Source organism: Rhinatrema bivittatum, chromosome 9 (assembly GCF_901001135.1).
Source record: "Rhinatrema bivittatum chromosome 9, aRhiBiv1.1, whole genome shotgun sequence".
Lineage (NCBI taxonomy): Eukaryota > Metazoa > Chordata > Amphibia > Gymnophiona > Rhinatrematidae > Rhinatrema > Rhinatrema bivittatum.
Genome location: NC_042623.1, coordinates 36967748 through 36990992, shown reverse-complemented (window position 1 = coordinate 36990992; position 23245 = coordinate 36967748). Strand labels below are relative to the sequence as shown.

Below are 23245 nucleotides of genomic sequence, written 5' to 3'. Positions count from 1 at the left end.
GCTGTCTTGCACAGCTTCCACGATTTTGTCTTTTCTCCAGCATCTCCTCTTCACATGTGCCAAGTACAGCAGCAAAGTCATGTGACCTACAGAGCAGAACACAGATCCTAGTACTGCACTTTGGCCAATCAGATGCTCTTGCCATAAGCTCAGTACTTGGCTCAGCCTCCCTGCTGAGCAGGGACTGGAACATAGCTTTGTTGCTTGGCTTTCCAAAACAGTTAAAATAGGTCATTCAGCTTGCCTGCTTTCTCATTTTCATTGGACTTACACTGGGCATCAGTTTGGAAATTGACTCCACTATTGATATTTTAGATAAGGGACAAGAACATGATATTCATTATAATTAACCAACAACAAACGAGTGTACATAGGGCCATGCCTAGTTCCACAAAGCACACTACATAGCAGCCTGTTTAGGGGAAAAGGCCATATTGGAACCAGACTGAGTGAACATCTGGTCTTCTTTAATGACATCTTAAACCAGCAGAAAGACAGAACACCGGTCCACAAGGCACTGACTATCCTTATAACTTCCCCCATCTTCACACAGTGTCAGCACACACATAAGCAAACCTCAGCTGATTACAGAATGCAATACATTTATTTTTCATTATACGAAATATTTATAAATGTTAAGATTTAAGGGAAATGAACAAGAAATGGAGAGAAACTTGTTTTTCCCTCTGTTTAGCACCAGATTATTCAATCCCATCATAGAGGAAATCTGTTTTTTTTTTTTTTTTTTTCAGCACACACCTCTCCAAACCCCTCCACTGCATGCTCTAAGCAGGGGAGAGATTGGTGCCCACCTCAAGATCAAAAGAAAGCAACTAAAACATTTGCATTTGACAATCTCATGCAAGGCTGAAGTGCAGCCAGGGTGCTGAAAGAAAATATCTCCCAGGCACGCTTACCCTCCCCTCTCAAGTGTCACTTCCCAGGCAAAAAGGGAGAGTCAAACTTCTGTGCATTAGGGTCCTTAGAAGAAAGATAATCTCAGCAAAAGCACCCAATACATCAGCTGACGGGCTCTCTCTATCATTGGAGAAAAAGGTGGGTGCTTGTGACCTTTCCAAACCCATTCTGCATTGCCTAGAATTAATGAACAATTGCAAGAGAAGTTCAGATAAATAAAAGAGAACATTGGACATTTGAAACAGTTTCAAAGGTCAAGCTGGTCCCATAAAGAAGTACAATACTGGAGTTCTACGTCTGCCGAATATCAAAAGACCAATTGACTCGTTCTGTTTGCAGAGTACTTCTTCTTTTAATCAAATACTGATACTGTAAATACCATAGAAGGCAGAGGGTTCTTACCTCAGAGCTTCTCATGAGGACTGCCTTTTGATTACAGTACCTCTCGTATCTTCTCTAAAGAAGGACCCTACGACCAAGGTGTCCATGCACAGCCAAAGGAGGATAGGGAATTGTGGCTCGGCATGGGTCTCTTCCATGTAAGCCAGAAACCTCCATACCTAGCTGAATTCTTGGAGGAAGAGGTAAAGGAAATGCTTGTTTCTATTCAAGCACTTAGCATTTTCCTTCTTTGCTTCCTCTCTTTGCATTGCCTTTTTTTTTTTCCCACAAACATGTCCTCCTCAGTACTCACTGACTGCCTTTCTAGACAAAAAACCCAACTAGAGTTTATGTCAACCAACCCATGTTATGTTTAGCCTACTGTAAGCACGAGGTGCAGAATCCTGCTTAGGAAGAGAAGCCTGGCAGTTCAACAATGGCAGGGGGGTTGTACAAGGCAATTGAATGCTCTACAAGCATCCCTGCTCCTCCCAGCTCTCCAGCTCAGTGGATGGACTCTTAGCAGGGATGGAAGACTTAGTGTGCCCAAAAACCGAGTTTTGAATTTTGTTCTAGATTTTTTTAAGTCTTGAAAATCCAGAACTTTTGAAAGGAGTTTAAAAAGACGAGTCTTTTACTCAATTACATCTTGCCCCCACCCCAAAGTCAACAGCATCCCAGGGAAACTTTATTTCCCATCAATGTCTCAATAACTATCAATATATAGTTTAGTAAAATTATAACAAATTGTGTTGATATATATATATAGAGAGAGATATACATATAGATATATATATATATATATATAGATATTTGTTCTTTTTTTCCTCTTTTCAAATATATAGCTGATTAAAAAGATGCAAAAAACTTACTGAATGGCATTAAGTGGAACTCTTGACTGGTGTTATTAGCTTCATATTTTGTTGTGTCATCTGCTCTACATAAATACACAGATATATAGTATAGATCTACTTTTAAATTGTTTAGAAAACATGATTCCCCCTTCACGTTCCCCCTCCCAAAGCAAAACAAATAATAAACTGGTTGTAAAAGTGCTCCCCTCCCCTGCTTTTCCTTTAGAGTTGGCAAATTATTTTTCTTAGCAGACCCTTACAGGGGTCTGCTAAAGACGTCCACTTATGTGCAGCTTACATTATTCCTTCCCCTTCAAACTGCAGAACTGGTGACAACATGAAAGGCAATGCCCACACTCCCAGAAAATCCAACAGCAGTCTCTCTCTTTTTATGGGATTCAGAATCTCCTTTCTCAGTACCTTCAACTCCAAGGTGGGATTCTCTTTTGGTCTTGAAGGAGCCTAGAGGCAGAGTGGGCTGGGACAGGGTTATATTCACCCAGTGACAGACAGGCTGGAATCTCCAAGAAAGAAAATGCAAAATAAAACCTATTCCATGCAACATTCACTTTCTGGAAACAGGGTGTCACTCTGGCAAACTGGCGAGCAGGGTGAAAGAGATTGTGTGTTTCTGTGTGAATGTGGCGCTCTGTGAGTATGTGTTTGCATGTATGTGTGTGAGAAAGAGAGAGATAGAGAGAGAGAGTCAACTCCTCAGCTTTCAGTGCAGTGATCAAAATATAAATATAATCATTTTTTGATAGACTAGTAGAAATAAAAAAGCAATGTGGCTTTCAAGAAGGCCACTAATGCCATGGGTGGTCAGCTTTCTAACAGCTGTTTGAGAGCTCGTTCAATGTTCATTCGGTGCCCAACTCGAGTAACCCCCAACTCCACAAAGTCTTCCTTGGTTAGGGCAGGGAGATGGGTGCCTTCAATTTCATTGTCTTCAAATTTATCCCGGTGCTCAATCAGGTTGATGCTTTCCAGCCAGTCCCCCACATCATACTTGTTCCAGAGATGAACAGGTTTCTGAATGAAAGGCCGGGGAGGGTGTAGCGTGTGCAGTGATGGTGTTGGTGAAGGGGACGGTGACGGGGAGCGACTCCGGGCACTCACACTGCGCACCACAAATCGGACTTCCTTGGGCTCATGTGGAATGGAAAGGCTGGAAGATTTGAGAATGGTAGGTGGAGTCAGAGCATAGGGACGAACAGTGCCGAGAGGTTCTGTCCTTTCCGTGGCGGGTTTTACAGGGCTGGGAGTACGTCGAGCCACAGGGTACCGGCTTCCAGGTCGCACTGTGTAGGTGGTTCCATAGCTCCGCTGGGAAATGGTGTGGAGTTCACCTAAACTACTGAAAGTCTGTGGAGAAAGAGGAAAGAAAGCAACGTGAGCAGCTTATAGCACAGGTCACATAGAAGCAAGCAGTCTAACACTTCTTCAATATCTTAGTGCAGTACAAAGCTACATTTCCTAGAGAACAGCTTGAGAAACTAAAAAGTGACTAAATCTACAGTCACACACTGTGGCTTTTAGAGTGGGGGAAAAAAACAAACAACTTATATCTTTATTTTCTGTCTTCTTTCAGCTGTTAGAGCAACAAGTCCTACTCAATGACATAGTATACCACATACCCAATAATGTCCTTTACGCATCTAAAATTACTGAATGTTTGCTTTAAAATAATCCACTAATGCTGAACTGATAGCCTTGCTAAGCATCAGACACCTCATGCACTGACCATCCTAACAGCAACAATTTTTCCTCCAAATCAAATCAAATGGCCTTTTTTCTACAGTTTCAAATTATGTTCCTGTCCTTTTTCCATGCTAGCCAAGGTTGTCCACACATATTGACCTTCACACATTTGTAAACAGTTAGCCGTAGCCCCAGCTTTGGATAGGCGTTCCTTCTGGCTCACACAATAAATACTTCTGTTCCCTAATTTAAATGCCGTAGGTTTTCCAGCTCTGCTAGATCTGTTTTGCTACAAGGAGACCACAACTGTACAGCATCCTCTAGGGGCCATCTCACTTGGATATGGCACAGCCATAGAATGGCAGCACGAAACCTGCATGGAATTCCTATTTTCATGCCATTGTGTGATATGGACCTGACTGGCACTTTATGGATGTTCACAGACAGACCCTGACAACATGGGGAAGGACAGTTTTCCAAGCTATTGACTTGAGTAAAAAGCATTTTCCACCTCGTTAATTGACCATCTGAAAACTGCCCGTCTTCAATGTGAGTTTGCTCCACAACGCATAGCCGTTTTACTGCACCGAGAGGAAGCATTCCTGGAGGGGAGGAGGGGTGGGGGTGGTGTTTAGGTTGGGAGAGGAAAAGTAAATGTGTAATTGGCTTTTGCAAATTTCCAGCACAAAACTACCTGCCATAAAACCAAGTGCAAGTAACTGCATGTACTTTGTATCCATGGCAAGTTTTAAAGCTTTCCTTTGAAAACTGGTGCAAAACCTGTAGGTCAAAAGCATGAGTGGTCTTTGTCCCAATGTGGGCAAGTAGCACATTTAAAACTAACTGTAGAAAATTCTTTTTCACTCAACGCACAATTAAGCTCTGGAATTTGTTGCCAGAGGATGTGGTTAGGGCAGTTAGTGTAGCTGGGTTTAAAAAAGGCTTGGATAAGTTCTTGGAGAAGTCCATTAACTGCTATTAATCAAACTGACTTAGAGAATAGCTACTGCTATAACTGGCATCAGAAGCATGGGATCTACTTAGTGTTTAGGTAATTACCAGGTACTTGTAGCCTAGATTGGCCTCTGTTGGAAACAGGATGCTGGGCTTGATGGACCCTTGGTCTGACCCAGCATGGCAATTTCTTACGTTTTTATGTTCTTATGCCCCCCAAAAGCCTGCCTTGTGCTACTATCCATGTCCCACCCAGTATAAACACAGCATGTTTGTTACCAGTGTCAGGGTGTGCCATGCTATATTTGTCTATACTACACCTCAGTTGCCATCTTCTTGCTTATGCTGCTACTTTAGTCGTATCAGTCTGGAAACTTTTCTCTGTCGTTCTAAATGGACTTATCACCATTTTTATACCATCACCCAGTACAGCAAGATTATTTTTAATGTGTGTTCACAAGGCATTCCTAAACCAGTACTGCTGGTTACTTGTCTGAATAGGTAGAGTTCCTGTTATATAACCACAATTACTCCTCCTACCAAACTTCAATCTACAAGCTCCTCTTAATACAGCATCCAAGTACAAGATGTGTGTACCCCTTCTCTTTATCTTTGTCAACACTAGCTTGACAGCGTGCCATTGTCGCAGATGTCACCAGGTTTTCATTCCAGCTCAGGTTCTGCTGTAGGAGGTGCTATGAGCTTTGTTTTTAACGGTGTGAAGTAATGGACTCTGAAATATTTTGAGTCATGGTCGAGTGGACTATATTATTGTTATGCTTTCTGTGGCTATCGACGACCACATTATTTACATCCGCTGAGTCCCTTGTCAGCGTAGGGTTGCAATATCCCCTAAGCAGAAAGCTGGGGCACTTTGGAAGATTTGCCGAGGTCTGTGTGGGGAAGGAAGGACAGTTTCCTTACCGACGTCCTCTCTCTCTCCAGAAACTGCAGAAGTGTAGCTCATTTGCTGGCCGTTTTGAAAAGGGCCTTCTCGTGATGCAATCACTTTACACACACATGAGATGGTCAAGTTGCTTCTCTGTCATAGGTCACAGCTGCTCATTTGCTTTGGTTTATTTGGTTTAAATCCCTTTTAGCACATACTCAGCTACTGCATAGCATAAACGGATTATGAGACTCATGACGATTCTTTCCTGAACTGACCTTAGACAATGAGCATCCTACTGTCTGCTGATATCAGCTCCTGAAGGAATCGTTCTGAGCTCTGCTTTCCACGTCAGTGACTTTATCACTGGAGGACCACCTGAGTTACTTGCTTCAAGTTGTGGATTATCCACTAAATATGTACAAGTCTGAGCCAGGATTCTCTTTGCACACCTAACGACAAACCAGCAAAGAAGCAAAAGTAAATCTGAGGACTTAACAGCAGCGTGGGAAGGCAGGAGTCATAAATTACGAGACAAGAGACAGAGACGAGAAATAAAAACCAACAAAAACCTGTCATAGTGTAGGGATACATAGTGATATTAAGAGCATTCCTCAGCATGATCCTGTATGTCAATTCTCAGCCACTCAGAAATAGGCCAATATTATTTTATCATGTCCTTCTCCTGTCCGCTGTCATGTGAATTGTCAGCTGACTTCTGTTGCAGAAAACAAGAGGGTCTAGGAATTTTATTTTATCACTTGTGTGTTTGAATTGGCTACAGAAGTACGAGGGCAATATTCACTGGCAGGCAGTCTGGATAAGTTAAGCTAGATAAGTTTATCTGGCTAACTTATGCCAGATATTCAATAGCACTGGCATGCTGCGGACTATATCCGCCTATCACAAGTTAGCCAGATAAATGTATCCGGCTAACTATAGCACTGCTTTCATGGAGTCCTAAAGTTATCCAGCTAACTTAGCCAGACAGTTCAACTCTGCCCCAGAATGCATCCAGGTTATCCGTCTAATTATTTAGCCAGATAAACTGAAGGTGTTCAGCATTTTCAAATCCTTGTGTTAGTCCAGCTAAGATTTAATCTTAGCTGGACAAATACACTGAACATGGACTCTAATGTTCTTTCATAATGCAGACATTCCCATAAGGCAAGCAGAAGGTTGCACTATCATTTTCTTTCAGCTTAACCAACTATCAAGACTGCATCTAAGTCGGTAAACATATGGAGTCGGAGTTGAAGTTGTGAAAACAATATGCTTTAGAAAGCATATTTTAAAATTCCAAATTAATAAGTGACTACAGTTAATATCTGTTTTCTTTATTACATCTTTCATAAATGGTAAGTCATTTGATAGGACAGTATCTAAGGAAGTGGGTCCCAACCTTAGCCCTAATGATCTCTGTCCAGGTCTGGTTTTCAGGGCTAACTAAAAATTAAACTTGAAATGCTTCTTACATGAAATGGATGCAAATATATTTATTAATAGTCATGCCAGAGATTCTGATAATCAGATTTAAATAAGAATCTCAGGGACCAAATGTGGGAACCACCGATGTAATGAAAAATCTACCTTGTTCCCTTCTGTAGCAGGAAACTCATTACATTTAGTTTACACATAAGAACATAAGATATGCCATACTGGGTCGGACCAAGGGTCCAACAAGCCCAGCATCCTGTTTCCAGCAGTGGCCAATCCAAGTCACAAGTACCTGGCTAGTACCCAAACATTAAAAAATCCCAAGCTACTAATGCTGATAACGAGCAGTGGCTATTCCTTATTGATTAATAGCAGTTTATGGACTTCTCTGGGAACTTATCTAAACTTTTTTTAAACCTAGTTACACTAATGGCCTTAACCAAATCCTCTGGCAATGAATTCTAGAGCTTAACTCTGCATTGAGTGAAAAATAATTTTCTCTGATTTAAATGTGCTACTTGGAGGGGAGTGCTCCCTAGTTCTTCTATTATCTGAAAGAGTAACCAATTTACATTTACCCATTCAAGTCCTTTCATTATTTTAAAGACCTCTATCATATCCCTCCCTTAGCCCTCTCGTCTCCAAACGAACAGCCCTAACCTCTTTAGCCTTTCCGCATAGGGGAGCAGTACCATTCCCTTTATCATTTTGGTTGCCCTTCACTGAACTTTCTTCAGTGCAACTAAATCTTTTTTGAGATACAGAGACTAGAACTACACACATATTCAAGGTGCGGTCTCACCAAGGAGCAATACAGAGGCATTATGACATCCACCGTTTTATTCACCATTCCCTTCCTAATAATTCCTAACATTCTGTTTGCTTTTTTGACCGCCACAGCACACTGAGCTGATGATTTCAATGTATTATCCACTGAAGCCTAGATCTCTTTCCTGGGTGGTAGCTTCTAATATGGAATCTAACACTGTGTAACTACAACAAGGGTTATTTTTCCCTATATGCATCACCTTGCACATGTCCACATTAAATTTCATCTGCCATTTGGTCACCCAATCTTCCAGTCTCACAAGGTCCTCCTGCAATTTATTACAATCCGCTTGTGATTTAACTACTCTGAATAATTTTGTGTCATCTGCAAATTTGATCACCTCACGCATCGTATTCCTTTCCAGATCATTTATAAATATATTAAAAAGGACCGGTCCAAGTACAGATCCCTGAGGCACTCCACTGTTTACCCTTTTCCACTGTGAAAACTGACCATTTAATCATACTCTCTGTTTCCTGTCTTTTAACCAGTTTGTAATCCACGAAAGGACATCACCTCCTATCTCATGACTTTTTAGTTTTCTTAGAAACCTCTCATGAGGGACTTTGTCAAACACCTTCTGAAAATTCAAATACACCACATTTACTGGTTCACCTTTATCCATGTGTTTATTCATCCCTTCAAAAAATGTAGCAGATTTGTGAGGCAAGACTTCCTTTGGGTGTCCCATTAAATCATCTGTCTAAATGTTCTGTGGTTTTATTCTTTATAACAGTTTCCATTATTTTTCCCCGCACTAAAATCAGGCTCACCCGTCTATAATTTCCCAGACCTCTGAAGCCCTTGCTAAATATACATTGGATACCTTCCAGTAATCATGAGCATTAATGTATTGTGCAGCAAACTGTTTATTGTGACATAATGCAGTAAATGGCTAGCATCCTGAGAAAGCATATGGAGCATTTTGGAGATAGCATTTTGCTATCTGAAGCAGAGAAATAATATAGTTTTAAATCAATATTCTCAAAAGGTTTGTCCAGCTAACTACAGGAATTAGCTGGACAAATTCTGAGGTTTGAAAAATTTCCCCCACTCTTTGGATACATTTTGTCTGGGAACAGAATTTACCCAGTTAAAAAGAGATTGCACTTAGGTTGTTCCCAGGGTGCAGTTTTGCTTTGTCTGGGCAGCGCTGATTTTCAGTTATAAAATGGCACTCTGAAACGGAGTATAGAGGCTTGGTATGGTAAAATTCTACTCACTGTATGGTCATCTGGGATCTCTCTGTTCAATCATTTGTTCCACCCTAGCACCACTATCAATAAATGTCCTTTTATGTATGGAATGTTGTTTACACTCACTTTCTACACACTTCTCAGGTGGGTATAAGTAGGACTTCTATTAAGTGTTTATAGAAAGTAAATGTGGGTGTTTATTTTTCAGCTAATTGGGGTTGTTGGATAAGAAAAATCATTGTTTATTAATGTTTTGTGGTGTGGGCATTTAATGAGTAGCTTTTTCTGTTATTTCAAAATATTCTGCATAATTATTCAAACTCTTCCCTTCACAGCCTCCCACCTCCCTCACAGCCTCAGCATTTACATCCCCTTCACAGTCTGCTCCGTCTTCACAGCTCCTTCAGAGCCTCAGCGCTCACATCCCCTTCACAGTCCATCCTAACTCCTTCAGAGCCCCAGCACTCATAGCCACTGTACCATCACTCACAACCTCTTTATAGCCTGGGCCTCCCTCATAAACCCCACTGCCCCAGTGCTCAAACTTGCTTCACAGCTGGGTTGGCCCTGCAATTACTACCAGCTCTGCTTCTGCTAATGACTTGTCAGGCTGCTCGCAGACCCAGAGACCCCGAGGCTGGGTGGGCTTCTCTACTCCTGCCAAGGATCTGCCAGGCCTCTCATAGTCCCCCTGTCCGCATTGGCCCACCCATGCTGTTCATAGCCTCTGCTCCCACAGAAGAACTGCTAAGCGATGCAGCTCACAGTGAACTGGAGCTGGCACAGTTTCTGCACTCCAGTGCTGTTCTCGCAAATAAAGGAATTGCGTGAGCTCCAATTTACTGTGAGCTGTGCTTCAGCCTCGAAACACGAGAAGAAGCAGAAGCAGGTCAGTAACGTGTGATAACAGATTTTGCTGGTGATAAAGAGTATTTTCTTAAGACCATTATGTACTAAAGGAATTATCACATTTTATTTTTGTGAGTTAAAATGGTGTTTTTAATATGTGATTACAGTTTTCTCTGGGGCATTAATTTATGTAAATTTGTTTGCAGCTGCTTAGTTTTTATGTAAAATTAAGTATCCCCCCCCCCCGGTATGGACTAAAATGTGATATATTTGCATGTGAGAAATGATCACAGCTTTTGGCCACATTTTAATTCACCAGGTGAAAAACTATCTAGATAGTGTTTTTAGGGATGTTCCATAAGTGCAAAGCACTGTTTGTTCGTCCATTTGTATGTATCGGGGGCTCTTTCCCTTGATTTGGTTGAGATTTGGTAGAAAAGTCTCTTACTAAGCTGTCAACACCCTGGCCACATTTCAGCCAAATCTTTCCAGGGAGAGGGACCCAACCAGAAGTACTGGGAAAGCATGGTCATCCATGATTTAGCAACAGCGGATGGAAAGTAGAGCCTAAAACCCAAGAAGCCTAGGAAACACCTCTTGATTGTGTCACGTTAGACGCACGGACTTCTCCAACTTCTTTCAAAGGCTCTAATAAGGACTACATAGTTTTTAGTAGAGTACATATCTTCATGTTTTCAGAACAAAATTGGGCGAACTGTGCTACAATCTGTCCTACTCCACACTCAGGCATAGACATTATTGGTAGTGGTGGTGGGATGGACAGAAATCCAAGATGACCATACAGTAAGTAAGATTTTACTAGACATATCTTATCTGCCAAATCACTGTATTAATTTTTTTTTCCTGTTCGGTTTCTCGTTTTCTCTTCCAGCTCAACTGGATCCAGCACTGGGATCTGGCAGGATGAGTCTTCATTCACAACAATGCAAGGATTTTTCCCATCTTATTTTTATTCTCTCTGCCTCAACATACCCAGTCTGGGCAGTGTAGTGGTCCTGGACTACGAATCTGAGCAACAGGTGTCACCCTTAAGCAGTGACCACAACTCCCCAGTAGGGGATATGAGTGCTGAATTCACAGCATCTCCAGTCAACTCGGGAAGCAGTACACTCAACACCAGGCTAACCCACTGTATTCCATTTATGAGTGTCATTTTCGATCCAAATTTATGAAATTTCTGCTTTATCTTATTTCTGTCTTTAGAGAGCCAAAATGTGTTTCTTCTAATTCACATACTTTTATTTATTACATGAAATGTCTTTGATTAAAAATACAAGGAAATTTCAAGAGACGAATGAATATTAATGATATGAAAATGTTGCATCACTAAGCAGGATCTGTAGCTATGACAACTAGAATAATTCTGATCCCAATGGACAAATGTCTTTTTTTCAATCTAATAATTATGCATCCTGTGCATCATGTACATATAAGACTGAATCACTCACAAATATTCCTCTAAAATAATGTTACGGTTCACGTTTCTATCTGTAATTAAACATTGCTGCAAGGAGATCCTGGTGTGAGTTTTTAATATATTTATACAATGGAACCATAAATCATGAATGCAATCACAAATAATTAAATGAAATGGAAATAAAACACATCAAAAAGCTGTTTAGAGGCCTTCTGCCTCTCCCTATGGGAAATCTCTCTTCATACTTTTCCTTGATTAAAGACTTCTTTACTTCTGCTACATTGTGACATTTTTTTGTTTCCTCTTGCTCCTTTGGGCGTCCAACTCAATCAGAACCATCATCTATTGGGCTACACAGCCATGAGCCTTCATTCACAACTACTTGGGGATTCTTCCCCTATTTAATAACCCTTCATCAAAATGCTATAATAACACACAGCACAGAGAGAGAAAGAAACTACCTATAAGGCTTTTATAGTATTCCACTATTTATATCACTATAGGAGGGCCAGCTAATAGCTCAAGGTGAGGAGTTGATGGTGGTTTAGGGTTTAGGGGCCAGTTTTACATGCAGAGTGAGATGTACGAACAGCACAGTACACCTCGGTGAAGATTTGACAACATATGAGTGAGGAAAGTCTCACAAAGTTGAGACTTCAACTATGTTCTCTCGCCCTAGCTTGATGGATTCTATAACAGGGTACTGTTATATATATATAAATGTATTTTGAAAAAAAGATTAAATTTGAAGTAACTATGATTATAACCAATTGAGGACTATTCCAAAATTTGAGCAGTCCTGGCATATGATTGTCCCATTAGAAAACAGATATTTTATTTATTTTATTTATTTATAACTTTTTCTATACCGAAGTTCAGGTAACAGAGTTACTTATCACTCCGGTTTACATTGCAACAGATATTAAACAATGACAACAAGTGTCTTACAGAGAACAAGGGAGAGAAAAACTTGGATAACATAACTGGGAGCAAGAACATTACAAACAGGAACATTACAAACTATTGGAGCGAAACAAGCCCATGGAGAGGGAGATTAGATCTTGGTGTCGACAGTCTGTGGGAGTTGAGGAATACTTAGTAAGTTATGGGAATGCTTAACAGCTGTAGTGTATATAAGTAATAGTGGTGCTTCTGAAAATATGTCAAGTAGATGCCATTTAGGGTTTTTCACTAGGCGAACAGGATTGTGATTTTGGTTTTGTAATATTGTTAGTAATGTCATTCATGATGGCATGACAATGGCAAGGAGATGCCAAGTTCTGATGGCTACAGCAGTCATAACTCTGCATTACTTGACCATTAGTGTATGTTTTATAATGACATTATTTCCTTGGCCCATTTGTTCTTCTAATTTTCACATTAAAGGAAGAATGAGGAGTAAAAGTGCAGGTTTAAAAATACTTAGTGTTGTGAACCCTGGCCGAGGGAACCCTCGGCTGGGTCCTCACCTCTCCTGCTGCCTGTCTTCTGCTGGTCACAGTGTTCTCCGCTCTCCTCCGAGCCGCATCTGGGCCTTCCCGCGGCATTCCCCCATGTCACCGAGCTCCTGCCTGAAATTCCACCCCTTAGGTGTGCGCGCAAGGGCTCGGGATTTAAAGGGGCCATGGCGGGAAACTTCAGCCCGGCCCCTAAATTGACGTCAGATGCCACTGGGTATTTAAACCTAGCCAGTACTTCTCCTTCTTTGCCTTAGCAACTGGTCTTCTACATTGGAGTGCTAGTTGCTGTTCCTGAGTTCCTGACCTGGTGTTCTTCCAGTCTTGCTCCTGCCTTCTTCAGTTCCAGTCCTGCTCCTGTCTTCTTCAGTTCCAGCCCTGCTCCACTCTTGAGTTTCTGATCCTGCTTCCTTTTTGGCTTGCTTCTTCTGGTTTGACCTCTGCTTGGATTCCGGTTCGCCTTCGTCTGCTGCCTGCCCCGACTCCTGGTTTGTCCTTCATCTCCGCTTGTCTTCAGCCAGCCTCGACCTCCGGCCTGATTACCCGTTTTGCTCCGCTGCCGCCTGCCATGACCTCTGTGTTGCGGTCCCGGCCCGCGGAGGTCCGCGGTTGGTCCCTCCTCCTACCTCAGGGCTGCTCTGTGTACCGAGGTGTTCCGTTTGGGCCTTGCTAGGCCCTTCTCACGGCGATCCCTCCTCGAGGGAGACGCCACTGATGCTCTCCAGCTGGCCCCGCCCCCTAGGCGCGCACGCAGGGGCTTAGAATTTAAAGGGACCAGCGCGGAAAAGATAGCACCGCCCCGGGGATGATGTCAGAAGCCTTCGGGGTTTTTAAACCCTGTAACCAGCTCCACTCTTGGCCTTGCAAAGAGATTCCCTCCTTGAGGTTAGTAGTTGCAGTCTTCTTCTTGTTCCTGCTCCAGCCCATCCTTGCTTGCTTCTGTTCCTGGTTCCTGTCTTTGGCTCGTTTCCTGGCTCCTGACTTCGGCTCGTCCTCTGGTATCCTGCCTGCTGCCTGTCTCAACTCTGGTTCGTCTTCGGCCTCTGCTGTCTGCCACCTGCCCTGACTCCTGGTTTGTTCCACTTCCTGCTGCCTGATTTGGTCCGGACTGCTCCGTCCAGGAGACCTCGCCTAAGTCCAAGCGGCTCGGGTCCTCACAGGCTCTCCTGGGGGGACCTCGGGCTTCCAGTGGTGAAGTTCCGATTGGTCTCCTGGTTCCAGCCACTCCTCCACTTCACAACTTCTGGACAACTCTTCAGGTACTCATCTTCAGGAGACTGCACATAAGTCCAAGCGGCTCGGATCCTCAAGGGCTCCTTCTGGGAGGATCTCGGGCTTCCAGTGGTGAAGATTTGGTGGGTCTCCTGACTTGATCCGGCTCCCGGCTATGACCTCCGCTGTGGATCTTCTCATGGCACGCTTTCATCATCTCTAACTGGCTCAAGGGTCCACGAATGCAACAGTTTGCAAGGCCATGGCCCCGGTGGACCTTGCTGGCTTCCAAGCCATTCCTGGTATTGCTCAACGACTACAACAGCAGCAACACTGCTTAGATGTTCTGACAGCAACAGTAGAGAGACTGGCAAACCGTTTGGATTCTATGCTCCCGGTAGCACCCCCTGTTTCCGTTCTGATGCCAAACCCCAGACCTGCGGCTTCCATGCAGCTGCCCACTCCGCCCAGGTACTCGGGTAAAACCAAACAGTGCCGTGGATTCCTCAACCAATGTTATGTATGGTTTACCCTACTGCCAACACAGTTTCCGTTGGATCTGGTGAAGACCAGCTATATCATTTCCTTTTTGGAAGGGAGGGCCCTGGCCTGGGCCTCGCCATTATGGGATCGTAATGATCCTATCCCGGGAAACTTGCAACAATTTGTGTCTACATTTAGACAGATCTTTGATGAGCCAGCTCGTAAGTCTACAGCGGTTGCAGAGTTGTTACGGCTACACCAGGGTTCCCGTTCTCACGCTGTCAAATTCCGCACGTTGGCAACCAAGCTAGACTGAAGGGAGGACAGTCTCCACGGTATATTCTTGGAAGGATTGTTCTCGTGCCTTAAAGATGAGCTAGCGGCAAGGGACCTTCCGGACAACTTATACGGCATGATTGACCTGGCAGGAAGGGTCGACCGCCGACTCCAACAACGCTTCCAAGAAGGGAGATCAGTTTGAAGATCAGTAAACCTAGCACCCGCATTTTGTCGATCTATGCCTTCTCCCTCTACTTCTTTGGGCAGCCAAGGGGTGGAGCCTATGCAGTTAGGGCGAAGTCCTCTCTCTCAAGAGGAACGGAGACGTCGACATTCACTAGGCCTCTGCCTATATTGTGGGAATAAGGGGCACTTCCTAGCCCAATGTAGTGAACGGCCAGAAAACGCCAGAACCTAGGTCTCATCGAGGAGCTGACCCTAGGTAATACAAGTCCCACTCCTCAATGTACTGTACCGGTTACTCTCGAATACCCCGGTGGTTCTTTCACCACATTGGCTTTCCTTGACTCTGGAGCTGGAGGAAACTTTATTCTGGCCGACCTTGTTCAGCAATTACAGCTTGCCGTACTACCTCGCTTCCCCCACTCCGAATCTCACTCTGGACTGCCTCTGTTATTGCCACTTTGCTGCCTGCCACGACCTAGGCTGTACTTGACCTTCTCTGTGCCAGGGGACCCTCGCCTAATTCCTGCCAGCCCCGGCACCCAAGGGCTCAACCTATGGGGAACGGGGGCTGGTAAAGGTGAAGGTCCTGTCTTGTCAAGGATTTAAATGCTATAACTACACATTACCCATACCTTCCCCCCCAAATATCTCTCCTCCGGCGGTTATCCACCACATTCTAGCTGGACCAAGGGTCCACGTTTGCAACACTTAGCTGATTTACTAAGGTTTTTTTCCAAGTCTGTGACTTTGGAAAAAGGCTTATTAGGCCCTTAGTTTTTTGTATCTGGATTGTTTTTTACCATATACTTTAAACTTGAAATTGTCTTCTAGTTCAGTGTTCAGTTGAAAGGTTTGGGGGTAAAAAAGGCAGTAAAGGAAAACTCAAGAGCCACGCAGTCATGAAGTGAAGGATTATGATTATAAAAGTCAGCAGGGAAAGGTGTGAGGCAAAACAACAGGGACAAATCACAAACAAAAGGTTTGCAGAAATATGGTTTTTTTTGTACTTTGATTTTCTACTATCTCTGCAGAAAATACAAACTTTAAGTCTAAAAGCACAACATAGGACATTGGAGGTGAAAGCTTTATTGTTAAAAGGATACAGAAAACTGAATTGCACCATAAGATAGCAGGTGACTTTCAGTCAGAGGTTTTTAAAAAGCGAAGTACTTTTTTCTAAAACATTATACTTAAGCTTCAGAGATTTCCTGAACTGTTTCAGTGTAGGTGCCAGAGGACTGACAACACTTATGTGGTTTTATAAAAGGGATCTAACAAGAATTGGGCAACTATATGGTGGCAATGTTGATTTCCATTCTAGGAAAGACACTGGATGCAATTCTTAAGGAAGCAATAAGTATGTTGAAGGTCAGGGAAAAACTGAAAATGACCATCATGAGTTCAGGAGCAATAGGGACACAGTATAAGGGAAACAAAGCACATATAATTCATTTGAACTTTATTAAGGTCTTTGACATAATTTCAGTTGTACAAGGAAAAAATAGGGACTGAGGATTTAAAACTTGTAGCAAGTAAAGCAAGCATCCATGACATTCACCTACATAAAAGTAAAATGTGCTAAACTTTGTTCTGAATGTTCCAATACTTTTCACCTTTGGATGAGGACAAGGTGCTTTTGTCAAGAAAATATTGTACAAATCCTTTTCTACTAATTGTCTTGAAAATTGTAATACTTCATTTCTTTGTGTTTACGATGCAAAGTAAAGAGTTTTTTTTGAATAATGTTGTAAGTTATGCTTAAGGACCTTTGTTTTCAGTTTTTATTTTATTTCTCCCAGGAATTTCTTAGTATTTATTATTATGAACAAAAATGAGAAGGTACAGAGAAGGGCGACCAAAATGATAAAGGGGATGGAACAGCTCCCCTATGAGGAAAGGCTGAAGAGGTTAGGACTGTTCAGCTTGGAGAAGAGACGGCTGAGGGGAGATATGATAGAGGTCTTTAAAATCATGAGAGGTCTAGAACGGGTTAATGTGAAACAGTTATTTACTTTTTCGGATAATAGAAGGACTAGGGGGCACTCCATGAAGTTAACATGTAGCACATTTAAAACTAATCAGAGAAAGTTCTTTTTCACTTAACGCATAATTAAACTCTGGAATTTGTTGCCAGGGGATGTGGTTAGTGCAGTTAGTGTAGCTGGGTATAAAAAAGGTTTGGATAAGTTCTTCGAGGAGAAGTCCATTACCTACTATTAATCAAGTTGACCTAGAAAATAGCCACTGCTATTACTAGTAACAGTAACATAGAATAGACTTAGTTTTTGGGTACTTGCCAGGTTCTTATAGCCTGGATTGGCCACTGTTGGAAGCAGGATGCTGGACTTGATAGACCCTTGGTCTGACCCAGTATGGCATGTTCTTATGTGGGAAAATCTGTAGGAAAAAGATGACTCATTTTTTCCACTGATTTTCTTCCATTTTTTGTTACAATAAACACTGAGAAATTCCCAGGAAAAATAAAATTTAAACTGAAACAAAGGTACCTAGTTATTGTCAAGGATTTAAATGCTATAACTACACACTTCCCACACCTTCCCCCCAAAATATCCCTCCTTTCCTTTTACATTCCTGCTCCCACCATATATATAAAACTATAAATAATTAAAAAATTAGTTTATTTTTTTAATTATTTATAGTTTTAATATTTATCAGCTATGTATCATTATATAATTATTGTAAAGCTTGTTGCTAATTTAATGTTCTTTGTAAACTGATGTGATGTTTGCTAACGAGCCACGGTATATAAAACCCCTTAAATAAATAAATAAATAAATAAATATAATACTCTCACTCACAGAAACAGAAACCTGTCAGCAGAAAAAGACCATATGGCCTGTCTAGTCTGCCCATCCGCCCAATTAATTTAAGTCTACAGCTCCCATTACCCCCTCAGAGATCCCCTGTATTATCCCATGCGTTTTTAAATTTAGATACTATTTTTGTCTCAACCTCCTCCCCTAGGAGGCTGTTCCATGCATCCACTACACTCTCTGTAAAGAAATATTTCCTAAGATATTATTCCTGAGTCTACCCCCTTTCACCCTTATCCCATAACCCCTTGTTCTAGAGCCTTCTTTCCGTTGGAAGAGGCTCACCTCCTGTGTCTGGAAACTTTTGAGATATTTAAATATCTGTATTATAGCTCCCCTATCTTGCCTTTCCTCTAAGGTGTACATGTTTAGACGTTTAAATCTATCCCCATAAGTTTTAGAATGAAGACCACTCTCTGGACTGACTCCATTCTGTTTATATCATTTTGAAAGTGCAGTCTCCAGAATTATATACGGCATTCCAAATGGACTTTTACAGGGACAATAGCACCGCCCTTTCTCTGACCATTCTTCTTCCTATGCAGCCAAGCATCTTTCTGGCTTTTGCTGTCTCTTTACCCAGCTGTTTGGTCACCTGTAAGGAACTGCGCACGCATGAGCCCATCTTGTCATGACACAGCCTCGTAGGTAGAGTCCTGAGACCCACACCAGGGGCAAGTGAGCAAATTTTGGCATGGGCCAGACTATGATTGAGTCCAAAAGTCTATATAAAGACCAGACTGCAGCTGAAGCCAGGCATGGACAAGACTAACAGCTTGAGACAAGGCTAATGGCTTGAAACAAGACTGAGGCAGAGATGAAGACTACAGCAGAACCACAGACAAAGACTGAAGCAAAGCTGGAGACTGAGAAGACAGAACCAGACTGACATGCTTGAGCAAAACAGAAGACTGGAACCAGAAGACCTTCTTGGTAAGACAATGAATTCAACTCCAGGGAGGCTAAGTAGTCTTAAGCATGTGACATTATCATTGGGGCGGGTACCCAACTCTCCTGCCAATGTGTGCTGAATCATGTGCACTGATGTGCACACATGCCCTAAGCATCTTTTCGCTGGATCCTAGTATCACATGCATTACAGCATCCAATGGTGGCTCTCTGCTGCACAGTGAATGTCCACCACTGAGGAATCTGGAAAAGCGGCTGGATTACAACAGTAACTCCTCAAGACCCCTCCTCAAGCTTCTTCTCTTCAGCTTTTGAGAAGACGAAGATACTATTTTACCAACTGGGGGCTCGGGGGTCCAGATCCAGGATCTAGAGATTCTTTAGTTTCAAGACTGGACTGAAAAACCATCCAAAGCAGAAGACGTAACTAAAGAAAAAGGCTGAAAGCTTGGACAAAGACTAAGACTAGTCCTAATCGACGGACAAAGGTTCTTTGGCAGGAGGACAACACAGTTCAGAATTCACATAAGAACAAGATGTACATTGAAGTGGCAAAATTGGCACTTCAGACAAAGTGGTTCAATGTCAAGAGGCCAGAGACAAAGGTGAAACGATACAATGTTCTCGGCAGGATGGACTCCATTGGTCAATCTGTAAGGAATTCTGATCAATAGATGGTTGATGAAGACTCAGCCAGAGTAGTCCAAGTACAAGAAGGCTGGATACTTTAGATAGTACATAGAACTGAATGTTCTCTTGGTGAAACCCAATCTGCATCATGATGTGCAAGGAAGCTGTAGTCACATAACCAGGTAGGGGTTCTCCGTCGACGGATGAAATGACACAGGGGGTAGGAGCACTGACAGGAGAGGATTACCTTGCTGGTGGCTGGTGGCTGGAAAGGAGTACTGCTTGGAGAAATTTTTAAAACTTAAGTATTGGGGAGAACTAAACTATTGGGGTATATTATTTAGTGTGTTTGTGTGGTTTTTTTTAAAAGGGTAATCAGAAAGTCAAGCAACAAACAGAACTTTGTGTGTGGTATTTCCCAACCCTCTCACCCTTCTCTCACCCACCCCTAGCTCATCCTTTAATTTATAGGCAGGTGTCACTTTCACACTTTAAAAAAAAATCAGTCTTTTAACTTAAACTTAGAAACTCCCCATACCTTATCCAAGGTTTGATCATTCCCTTGTAGGTTGCTACCAGATATATAGTAAATACACTAATACATTTAAAGGACTCTAATTGTACACAATCCATAGCAACCTAAAACGTAACAAGGAACTGAACAAATTTAAGACAAAGGCAGCAGTCCAGCAGCAAGAGGGGGGAACTCCCAGTCTTTTGCATTGAGTGTCAAATGTATGATTTTTTTACCCGCCATTGAGAAGTTGTATGTGTGCACATGATGCAAAGAGCTCCTGTCTCTCAGAGAATGAGTCCGATCTCTGTAGGCTAGAGTGGCAGACCTAGAAGAACTGAGACAAACAGAGAGGTATATAGATGAGACCTTCAGGGACATAGTAGCCAAGTCCCAACTCCAGTCTGGCATTCATGGTGCTGCCTTGGAGGAGATAGCATCAACCTGGTGCAGCAGGAAATGATCCTGTAGCAAGGACTTGCTCTCCAGGTGGTGCATTGTCCTCTCGCTCTGAGGATGTGTCTCCCAGGGCTTCTGCCAAGGAGGGAATGGTCAGTTCGGCCATCATAGTTGGTGATTTGATTATTAGGAATGTAGACAGCTGGGTGGCTGGTGGCCATGAGGATCGCCTTGTAACATGCCTACCTGGTATGAAGGTGGCGGACCTCGCGAGTCACCTAGATAGGATTTTAGACAGTGCTGGGGAGGAGCCGGCTGTCATGGTACATGTGGGCACTAACGACTAGGAAAATGTGGGAGGGATGTTCTGGAAGCCAAATTTAGGCTCTTAGGTAGAAAGCTTAAATCCGGAACCTACAGGTCCCCAGAGGTAGGCAGAGCTCCGGAATCTCAATGCGTGGATGAGACGATGGTGCAAGGAAGAGGGATTCAGTTTTGTAAGGAACTGGGGAAACGTCTGGGGAAGATGAGGTCTTTTCCGAAGGGATGGGCTCCACCTTAACCAGGGTGGAACCAGGCTGCTGGTGCTAACCTTTAAAAAGGAGATAGAGCAGCTTTTAAACTAGAACAAAGGGGAAAGCCGACAGTTGCTCAGCAGCACATGGTTCAGAGGGAGGTATCTTCAAAGGATACTAATGAAGCATTAGAGCTAGGGGTTCCCACTAATAACAAAAGTAGTCCAAGTGCCTGTAATTAAAAACTCACCTGAGTTAAATGATTCCAATTTATCCCTGACAACTGAAAAGCAGAATGTTAATACAAATAAAAAACACACTTTGAAATGTTTGTATGCTAATTCCAGAGGTCTAAGATGTAAGATGGGAGAATTAGAGTGTATAGCTGTGAATGATGACATAGACTTAATTGGCATGTCAGAGACATGGTGGAAAGAGGACAACCAATGCGATAGTGCTATACCGGGGTACAAATTATTTACATATATATATGACAAAGAGGAGCATCTTGGCGGAAAAGTGGCACTTTATGTCCGGGATGGCATACAGTCCAACAGGATAAACATCCTGCATGAGACTAAATCCCATGTGTGTTAGGGAAGAGAATAGTGATAGGAGTATACTACCATCCACCTGGCCAAGATGGTAATATAGACAGTGAAATGCTAAGAGAAATTAGGGAAGCTAACCAAATTGGTAGTGCAGTAATAATGGGAGATTTCAATTACCCCAATATTGACTGGGTAAATTAAACATCAGGGCATGCTAGAGAGATAAAGTTCCTGGATGGAATAAAAGACAATTTTATGGAGCAATTGGTTCAGGAACCGATGAGAGAGGGAGCAATTTTAGATCTAATTCTCAGTGGAGCACCGGATTTGGTGAGAGAGGTAACGGTGGTGGAGCCGCTTGGCAATAGTGATCATAATATGATCAAATTTGAATTAATGACTGGAAGGGGGACAGTATGTAAATCCATGGCTCTAGTGCTAAACTTTCAAAAGGGAAACTTTGATAAAATGAGAAAATATTTAGAAAAAAACTGAAAGGTGCAGCTACAAAGGTAAAAAGTGTGCAACAGACATGGACATTGCTAAAAAATACCATCCTAGAAGCAAAGACCAGATGTATTCCATGCATTAAGAAAGGTGGAAGGAAGCAAAAAGATTACCAGCATGGTTAAAAAGTGAGGTAAAAGAGGCTATTTTAGCCAAAAGCTCCTCATTCAAAAATTGGAAGAAGAATCCTTCAGAAGAAAATAGGATAAAGCATAAGCATTGGCGAGTCAAATGTAAGACATTAATAAGACTGGTTAAGAGAAAATTTGAACAGAAGTTGGCCATAGAGGCAAAAACTCACAACAAAAACTTTAAAAAATATATCTGAAACAGAAAGCCTGCAAGGGAGTCAGTTGGACTGTTGGATGATCAAGGGGTTAAAGGGGCACTTACAGAAGATAAGGCCATTGCAGAAAGATTAAACAATTTCTTTGCTTCAGTGTTTACTGAAGAGGTTGTTGGAGAGATACTTGTTCTGGAGAAGGTTTTCATGGTGATGATTCTGATCAAATGAACCAAATCACGGTGAACCTGGAAGATGTTGTAGGCCTGATTGACAAACTGAAGAGTAGTAAATCACCTGGACCGGATTGTATGCACCCCAGGGTTCTGAAAGAACTAAAAAATGAAATTTCAGAACTATTAGTAAAAATTTGCAACCTATCATTAAAATAATTTGAAGTACCTGAAGACTGGAAGATGGCCAATGTAACCCCTATATTTAAAAAGGGATCCGGGGGTGATCCGGAAAACTATAGATTGGTGAGTCTGACTGAAATGCCGGGAAAAATTGTGGAAACTGTTATAAAGAATAGATAGTCATGGTTTGATGGGACAAAGCCAACATGGATTTACCCAAGGGAAGTCTTGCCTCACAAATCTCCTACATGTTTTTGAAGGGGTGAATAAACATGTGGACAAAGGTGAACCGGTAGATGGTATATTTGGATTTCCAGAAGGCATTTGACAAAGTCCCGCATGAGAGGCTTCTACAAAACTAAAAAGTCATGGGATAGGAGGCGATGTCTTTTTTGAATTTCAAGTTGGTTAAAAGACAGGAAACAGAGTAAGATTAAATGGTCGGTTTTCACAGTGGAAAAAGGTAAACAGTGGAGTGCCTCAGGGATCTGTACTTGGACCGGTGCTTTTTAATATATTTATAAAGATCTGGGAAGGGGTATGATGAGTGAGGGGATCAAATTTGCGGATGACACTAAATTATGCAGAGTAGTTAAATCTCAAGTGGATTGTGATGAATTACAGGAAGACCTTGTGAGACAGGAAGATTGGGCTTCCAAATGGCAGATGAAGTTTAATGTGGAC

At 42.3% G+C, this 23245-nt stretch overlaps 1 protein-coding gene across 2 annotated transcripts in view; it reads right to left on the bottom strand.

Moving 5' to 3' along the window:
• Positions 1-720: 720 nt before the first annotated feature.
• SHANK3 (SH3 and multiple ankyrin repeat domains 3) overlaps positions 721-23245 on the bottom strand; it is a 1690229-nt gene continuing 1667704 nt past the window's right edge. The window contains exon 24 of one of the 2 annotated variants that reach the window (XM_029615063.1): positions 721-3510. In XM_029615063.1, the coding sequence (XP_029470923.1) occupies positions 2976-3510 (535 nt within the window). In that variant the 3' untranslated portion in view covers positions 721-2975. Of the gene's footprint in view, positions 3519-23245 lie in introns of both variants that reach the window. The other variant, XM_029615061.1, reaches the window with a different exon arrangement.